Source organism: Chenopodium album, chromosome 2, assembly GCF_948465745.1.
Source record: "Chenopodium album chromosome 2, dcCheAlbu1.1, whole genome shotgun sequence".
Classification (NCBI taxonomy): Eukaryota; Viridiplantae; Streptophyta; class Magnoliopsida; order Caryophyllales; family Amaranthaceae; genus Chenopodium; species Chenopodium album.
In genome coordinates, this window is record NC_137835.1 from 1019415 (window position 1) to 1028605 (window position 9191).

At 34.8% G+C, this 9191-nt stretch overlaps 1 protein-coding gene across 1 annotated transcript; it reads right to left on the minus strand.

Moving 5' to 3' along the window:
• Nucleotides 1-1475: 1475 nt before the first annotated feature.
• On the minus strand, nucleotides 1476-8570 carry LOC145592205 (uncharacterized). Its single transcript, XM_081648666.1, has 4 exons — nucleotides 8081-8570; nucleotides 7766-7918; nucleotides 3277-3348; nucleotides 1476-2341 (listed from the first exon to the last, which is right to left on the minus strand). The coding sequence occupies exons 1-4, from the start codon at nucleotides 8228-8230 to the stop codon at nucleotides 1673-1675; spliced, it is 1044 nt and encodes a 347-aa protein (XP_081504792.1). The 5' UTR covers nucleotides 8231-8570; the 3' UTR covers nucleotides 1476-1672.
• Between the last annotated feature and the right edge of the window lie 621 nt (nucleotides 8571-9191).

Below are 9191 nucleotides of genomic sequence, written 5' to 3' on the forward strand. Positions count from 1 at the left end.
ACTCATAGTTCTCTTTGACAATATTGACTGGTAAGCCTCCTACATACCCCCAAACACATGGATTTCTATCATCAATTAAGCTTATCTTCAACTTTTAACACACACATGAATAAGCCCAATTCAAGATGAAAAATATCAAGAAACATGAATAATCACTATTTATACTACCTCCGTTAATTTTTATGTACAACTTTGGAATATTTTATATCTCATAGATAATACCCCAAAGTTGCACATAAAAATTAACAGAGGTAGTATATGACTTTGGACCTCCATCGTCTACGGATGATAATGGGTAGGGTCTTGGTAGGATCTAGCAGTACTTGGACATAGAATTTGTATTTCATACCCATACCCTAGGCCCTTACCCAGACCCTATAGGTTTAACTAGTTAGGGTCTAGAATTAACTACATTGAAAATACAAAACAATTGCAAAGCGAATGTCAAACTAAAATAAGACAAGATTATTCTGTCTTTAGGAGATTATTAGCCCCTTGGAAATAACTACGCTAATTTACCCCAAGATTCTCCTATTATTCAGAATGAAAAATACAGCACTAAAAATTCATTCTCCATGGACATATTTTTGGGAAATGTTGTGTGAGAATAATGAGCTTTTAGAGAAAAAAAAAAAAAAAAAAAACTGAATACAAATAAGTATAATCGTGTACATGCTAATTTAGTATAATCTCATATACTTCCTCTGTTAAATATTAATTGCAACAAATAAGTATTATTTGTGAGATATAAAATACACCTTTGTTGCAATAAATATTTAACAGAGAAAGTATTTGTTTGGTTACCTGCTTGGCTTTATTTCAAGTCAATTTAATTTTTTTTATTTTTTTTAAAAGAAAGTCAATTTAATTACTCCGTAGTTTAAATCAATTAGTCTTTTGAAATTCAACCCTTACTTGCTTGATACATAATTATTAGGAATTATTTTTGCAAGGCAAGCGACACGTCTATCAACACTCTAGAATTACAATACGAAATTATACTCCGTACTTCATACTTTTTTTAGGTATAAGACTAGATAACATACTCATCCATTTTGTGGAAACTCTTCCAAACATTATAGGGTTGAATAATAGTTATGAAAATCCCAAAAATTTACCAGATTGGATCCTTTTAAGAAGCTTACAAGTTACAACTCATCACCTTTAAGATCAAAGGAATGAAACACAGCCATGCACCCTCTGAACAGAATACATCGGGAACTGTTATTAGGTAAGTTACTGGCCTTGAAGGGCAGCATAACTCCTGTGAAGTTGGGGAGGGGATCCAAATACCCAAGTTTCAACACAGAAAAACCGGTCATAGACTAAGATTGGTAATTGAGTACATTACCTGATCGGATGCCACACTAGCACTCCAACGATTGGTTAGGAGAGGTAGAACCTACAACCTCTTGGTTGCAAAGTGAGAGCTCTAACATTCAGCTCTCCCTAGGTTAGGATTGCACGTGTAAAAATTTACACATTAAGGTCACCAACTTCATTAATGCTTGCAAGTTCTGTAACTCAATTAAAATCCAATACATTAATCTATGCGATGATTTTGCTTGAATGGTGAACACCAAATGGTTGAACAACTTTGTAGACCGTAATGCTTCAATTGAAGCAATTCCAATGAATTATTGGTTTATATATCAGGTGAAGTTGTAAGGTATTACTTCATTAGATCTAAGAATACAAATGCATTCCACAGACTGTGCAACAACATGGAGGGCATAAGATTCCTCGTTCGAGCAAAGAGAGCACCCATGACAACCCCCAGAAAAATAAGCGGAAGCATCCTCTGTACATTGAAATGTGCTAGAGCAAAGACAACTGAACTTACCAGAATAGAGCACCATACAGGCATGTACTTTGTCAAGGAGGGTAGAAGGAAACCCCGGAAGACTATCTCCTCCCAAATGGGAGCACACACAGAAACAACCACAACATACAATCCCATTGCAACTGGATCCCGTGCTAAGATAGACTGTTCAACGCTTGACAGAGTGCCAGGTGTTGATGGCAATAAAGGTAGTATGTCAAGATTGAATTGAGAGAGACGATTAACCAGGGGAAACATGAGACATCCAAGGGCAACATCAAAATGCCAGTTCCCTTTCAGGCTGAATTTAAACCATCCTGGAGGAAGTGGACGGAAACGTGAAAGGCATCGATGAAGGATGGCAATCCCTGCTAGGCCTTCTGTCACATCGGTCAAAAGGCTGTAAAATGCTTGTCCCCTATATGTCAAAGACTCTTTACTGAAGCCAGCTATGTGTGCTGCAAATGGCATCATCCAAGAACCCACAAACCAAAATGAGGCAATCCATAATAGCATAACCTGGATAAACAGAGAAGGTAGTCCAATGAGCCTTTTGATGTGATCACATAATTTCAGAGTTGTAAAGACTGCGGTTACAGTCCGCAGTGAGTAGATAACTCCAGTTATATACATTCTCACATGTCTAGTACATACATTGGAACAAAATAATGAAAATTTTGACAGATGAACCTTGCAAAGTTCACAAAATAAGGTTTGCCAACCATGATTGACACATTAATAATCGATAAAATGTCAACAAATAGCATGCATAACAGTTTAGTGTTTGGACACGTAACAACATATGGGAGATGGCTGTTCCTACAGGGATGGGGCTTGAGAGAACATGTAGGAAATGCAAGATTAGAGGCAGGCAATGAAGACAAGTAAGGTTAGATTAGAGATGCAGGTCTCTTGACAATATATCATGGAGAAGTCTCATGTTATATATAGTGTAACCAAATGAACAAATTCTGTTGTGCCTTTTTTTCCACAACCGTATACTGTGATCAACATAATGCAAAATGTTTGGTCTGAATCAAGATCTTGTTTGGTCTGAAATGTGATTGTGTATACATTGTGTAACAATGAAGCTGAAATAACAGACTGCAGAGGACCTTTCTATCAGCAAGTGATGGCAAGGATTGCTAAACTGGATTGAATACTAAAATGGAAGCTAACATGTCTCCAGAGTAGGCATAGCTGTGCCAAATTTCAGCAGCACATCAACTGGAACACTGAACCCAGCCCTCCATCCAATCCCCCCCACCCCCACCCCCACCCCACACCCACCCCCCACAATGCACACACACTAAACATCTTTGGTTTCTAGGTAAGCATTAATAATGATATATTATTTGAAATGAAATTAATTGCAAGCATTAATAGTGATATATTATTTGAAATGAACTTACTTGCAAGCATTAATAATGATATATTATTTGAAATGAACTTACTTGCAATATGGTTTCTCCTGTCCATGGTACATTCCAGCGATCCCCGATTGCTCTAAACACAGAAGCAGCAGCCTGAGGCATTTTTAAGCCATTAATGAGATTTTAATCACCTTGGAAGAATAGTAAAATGTCACATTTTTCACATAACCCTGATATCATCTTGCATCCAAAGTAAACACGTCTCAACTCACAAGTAAACTTTATATACTTCCTCCGTTTTTATTTATAAGAAACATTTCTCTTTCCAAGTTTTCCAATGCAAAATTAATATCTCTAATTAATAATAAGTAAAAAAATATAAAAAAATTTAAGATTATACATTGAGAAGAATCTAATAAAACCCCACATGACTATATTTTTCATTAAATATAAATCACCCCAAAAATAGAGAAAGTAAAGTACCAACCTCTATTCTTTATTTATCTTTTCAATTTTAGACATTTTAAGTTTTTAACTAAATATTGGGTAATTATAATTTTGGAGGGTTATATTTTTTTTTTATTTTTTTTTTATTTTTTTATATTAATAGTATAGTTCCTCTTTCTGTTTGGACATTATTTGAGTTTTTCACTTATGCGTAGCTCTCTCAGGCTGTCTTTTTCCTTTTTTTTTTACAGCCACGAAGAGAAAAAGTAGGAATGGAGAATCAAGTAAACTAAAAGTACTAAAGCTCATTCTCCCCTCCCTTTTTTTTTTTTTTTGCAGCTGTATCGGAGTACCTAAACATATTCTTACATTGTCAATATATTAGCAAGATACACCCTCTTTGTCAGCATGCACCAAAGTAGGTCCTTTTGTTCCTTATCAAAATCTTTCTCAATATGGATAATCATGTGTAAACTTTTCATTATATGTTGATGCTCCCTATAGGAAAGATTCAATTTACAATTGACCTTTGGGGTATAAACCTAAAGTAATTCCTTCACCACTTTATAGGTACATATGCTCTATTACTCTTTTATACAACCTATTAGTATACCTCATTAGTTTCTCTCTCAATGCACATATCCTTTGTTATTATAAATTGACATTCAAATGACCTGCCCCTATTACTCAATCCTTAAGTGAATCAACAAAATATCAACATCTCCACACTTCAATGGCAATCTTAATCCATCCGAGTGAGTTCTATGCTTCCGTCACCTTTAGCGTCTACTCCCCTTCTCTTGCATTGTAATTTGACCCTTAATGAAATGTTCATTGATCCTATCATCTTTACTCTTAATACACTTACTGAACAAAGATCTCAGGACTTCAATTCCTATTCTCACACCATCTTGTTAGTATTACTTTCTCTGTCCTTAAAATACTAATTAATCATACAAGCCACATTCTTAGCCGCTGCCGCTGCCTTTACTATTGCATCCTTATACTACTCTTCTTTATCCCAACATAATCTTACGGTTCATTTTACCATGTCGTATCTATGTCAATAAAAATCTTGGATTCTTACAAAAACTTCCATTATATTTTACAAATGCAATTCTTCAACTTGATCAAGTGGGCATACAAATACCTCTTGAGGTTAATCTTTCTTTTCAACAATTTTGTGGACTGCCTTGTAATTTCCAAAACCTAATAGTATGCTCGAGTTCCCATCCTCCTTGATCTTACTTTGATGTGTACCATAAGACCCAAAAAATTTTCAGTTTTCACAAGGCAGAATTTTACAATCACTGCATTTATGGCTTTTCACCCTATCAACAAGAAAACCTATTTGACATGCATTTACTCCTTTTCCAAATTAACCAGTCGTGCCTTGCACCTTCCAAATCACTACCCCACTCACATCTATTTACCCCGCCCCTCCTCAATATATAATTACCCACTATCTTTAATTACATTTACTTTTATCTTCATCCTGGCTACATAAGTACACTTCCTTAAACCTTTCACCTAAAAGAAATAGATACAGTATTTGGAGAAAGAATATTCAATTTAAATATTGTAGAAAGAGACTCAGGTCCATCCAAAAAAACCCAAAAAAATGTGATCCATGTATGACTTGACAAAATGGGTGGCTAAGGTTCGAAATTTAATTAGTTCATCTAGGTTCAACGATCCCTTCATCACTAAGTAGAAATACTTAAGCATCTATGCAATTAAATGATAAAGTAAATCTGTGACGTAAATGACAAGACAATTGGCCTTTGTTCTACTAAGTGATACAAACAATCATTGTTCTTAATTCAGTCTTAGCTTAGAAAATTATGCTCAAATTAATCCACTCATATAGCTACAACCCAATTAGATCAATGGCAGGAATAGCCCACTTTGTCCTTTTAAGGTAGGCGTCTAATTTTCTTTTACTTACCCCACTTTGACATTTTTTTTTAAAAAAAAAAAAAAAAAAAAAGAGAGGGGGGGGGGGGGGTTCTAACCATAAATATACTAGCAATGTTACACCTATACAAAATATTTTGGTTCCAAAAGGGTTTGAACCAGCCAGGAGTTTGTTACATTTTGGCTGATCATACCTACCATTATATTGCATGCAAATGGAAAAAGATTTTAGAAGTATATAAACAAGGGAAAAGGATATTTTTAAATAAACGCCGCTTGATCTGGGACATATAATACATTAAACAAGTTTGATCATTATGCTTCAATTGGGTTATTATATTCTGGCTCTTTAATAGAAAATAAAATGGATAAAAAAACCTCACTAGCATGATGATATACATACAAAACTTCTACCTTTAGCACTCACGAAGAAGCAGAAGACAATCAAGTGTTATGAAATGATTCTCCATGAACAAGATCTCTGGTATAATGTCAATCAGGAAATGCGGAAGAATAAAAGTGAAACTATACTAAATGATTTCTGTCTAAAACTTTTTAAGTTACTAGGTATATGTTGTTAAGTTATAGACAAAGAAGGTATACAGGTTAGCTTTGGTTCCTATTTAATAAGTTTACAAAAGATTTGTTTGAGATATAGAGATATATTCTGAAGATTCAATCACCTGTCATTAACAAGTCATTGTGAAGGTTTTTGATTGACATTCGATGTGCTCAAAGAAAATATAGTCTTGCATTTAATGGCTCTTTAAGTAGCTTCTAGCCTCATGTACAATACCCTATGTTACCTGGACACGGCATTTTGGCCGGCATACCCGGGTCGATACGACGCGACACCGATCCGGGTATGAAATCCGTTCCGGATACTCCATTTTGTTCTCGGGTACGGCGGCCATTGAAGGAGTTGAAGCTTTGAAGAAGATGAAGACGGTTCTCAAACAATTTCGAAGATGAACACGATTACGAGTTTTCTCAATGCAGTTTTCTCTCTCTTTCTTCTTTCACGTGTATTTACTTATTTAATTTCTGAAGTTTTTGACTTTTTTTCTCCCTCCTCTCTCCTGATTTACCTAGCAGTAACATTTTTTTTTTTAATATATGTGCTTAAGGGTGGCGGCTAGGGTTTTGTTTTAATTGGTAAAAAGCTTAAAAGGCCTTAAACCTATGTTTCTCTATCAACAACTTGGGCTTTTTTTAAATAAACAACTTGGGCTTTTTATTTTGTTTACTTTTTTTTAGCAATCCACTCACCTAGATATAAAAATCTATCAATAAAAACCACCTATATAATTTTTGATATATTATGGACAAAATTATTGCCGTATCCGTACCCGAGTCCAATGTTAAGACGGTGTCCCCGTGTCCTAAATTTTTGAGAATGGCGTATCAGACACTCGGATACGTACCAATATCGGATACCCGTACCCGTGTCAATGTAACATAGACAATACCAAATATATACGTAAAGGGAGAATGTTGGATCTAATTGGAGTGGAGAGATTTAGGTTGATATAGATACATGTTGTGCAGCCACTTGTACAAGGCTTTGATGCTTAAAAACTCTAATATGGGTTAAGATTCCTATCTCTGATACTTTGACACTTGTGAAAACTGATGGCAAACCCTGATTTGCGACAACTAAATGTTTATTCCTCTACATAAATCTATACTTCTCTAATTTTTTTTCCTAAGAATTTCTTAAGTTATGTCACTTGATTTGCGACAACTAAAAGATCGCATGTCTATAGCTAACATCAACTGACAGAGGCAAACAGCAAACTCAGCTTAGAGTGCGGGTCCCATTCCTCCATCCTAGCTGCAATTCATGGGAGAGAACAGATTTACTATGTGAAACCCTCACCTTTTAATAGCTCATTCACCAACCTCAGGAGTTTTGAATGAAAGCGTTGTTATTGGATTGTTGCAAACCAGAGGTAAATTCAAGGGAGGCCACTGACAAAGTGAACTCTATAAACTCTAGATGAAGATTTATCACCATAATTCATCTAAAGCATGTATAAAAGTAACTATTCAGCAAGACAATCATTTCATTCAATAACAATTCGACATGAAAACGACATCTCGCACACCTGGTGAAGTAGTTACCAATTACAAAGTACTCCGCAATAATCTTAAACAGATGCATCAATTCACTAAACATTTGCAGATAAATTGAGCTCATAATTACCTCTCGAAAACCCGACCTCCAATCCTTTTTAAGAGCTGTCTGAAAATCGAGCTTCGGCTTTACCAGTTCCTCAGCTAAAATATCTTCAACCACCTCAGGTTTCAAGTTCTCAGCTGGAAACTCCTCTTGCCTAAAGCAACAAATCTTCCATCTCTACAATAATCCCAAAGCACAAACAAACAAAATCAATTACTTCAAATTCCTTACCCAGCTACAACTAATTGCATAAAAAATAAAAACCCCAAATCACATAATCACTGCAATTTCAACATTTACAAATTAAATTGAAAGAACAAGCATTATAAAATCACTTACAGATTTTGAAGCGTTGTAATGAGAATCGGTAGCGCGAAAATTACGATTAAGTAACGATAAGCTAACAGGACGATTAGGAACCCTAATTCTAGTTAATGGTGGTAAAGTTAGGGGACGATGAGAGATACAATAAGAAGAGGAGCTCAACATTGAAGTGAGAATTTAGGGTTTTCTCCGCGTCTTCTCGTCGATTATACCAAACCTATGCATTTGGGGGAAATTAAAGATGAATCAAAAACCCTAAATCCCCAAATTCAAACAACCACAAGCATCAATCAGACAAATACAAACCCTAATTGTTGAATACAATGTTTCCCAGAGCTAGAAATGAGACCATAAAATTTCGATTTAGAGGATTATGAATATTATAATTTTGGGGATTTTGGATTGGAAGGAATCGAGAAAGCTTCAAGTGCACACGAGTTTTCTTAGAAAGGAAAGGCTTGAATTTTATCTTACCAACCACTCAATTCATGTGTGCTTCTAATTAACTTAGATTAGCTACACTTCAAGATTTTATTAAGGGGTGTGAATTTTTGCCACTATAATAGGAGTCGTAATTGTTGTGTTGCGCTTCACGGGGACAAATTGAACAACAGATTATGTTACACCTATTATTTACGAATAGAGATGTGAATAATTAATTACTTGAATTTTATGTTATTTTTTTAAAAATAATTTAAAGTTCAACTTAGGGTCTATTCTCATACATTTATGTTCAGTTCAACTTCTAATTTCCTTCTCTTATAAAATATTCATTTCAATTCAGTGAAGCTTAGCTCAGTTCAGTTCAGCTGAGTTCAGTTTATGAGAACAGTCCCTTAGTCCATTATAGATGAAATCCTCCTTTTAAAAAAATACGAAACGTTTGGTTATTGTTGCTACTTGTTAGCGATTTACTTGATTGATGTAAATCCTTATGTAGTGAAAACTATCTAGCATAACATTTCACATCAACTAATTCTCTATGTTCGATGGTTACTAAAATTAGTTATTAGCTATAGATATCAAAATACTTATTCAAATAAGGAATGATATCCAAAACTTAAGATCAAATTTCATCTACATCATTTGCGTTTAAGACTTTCTCTACACACAAAAATATGGAAAA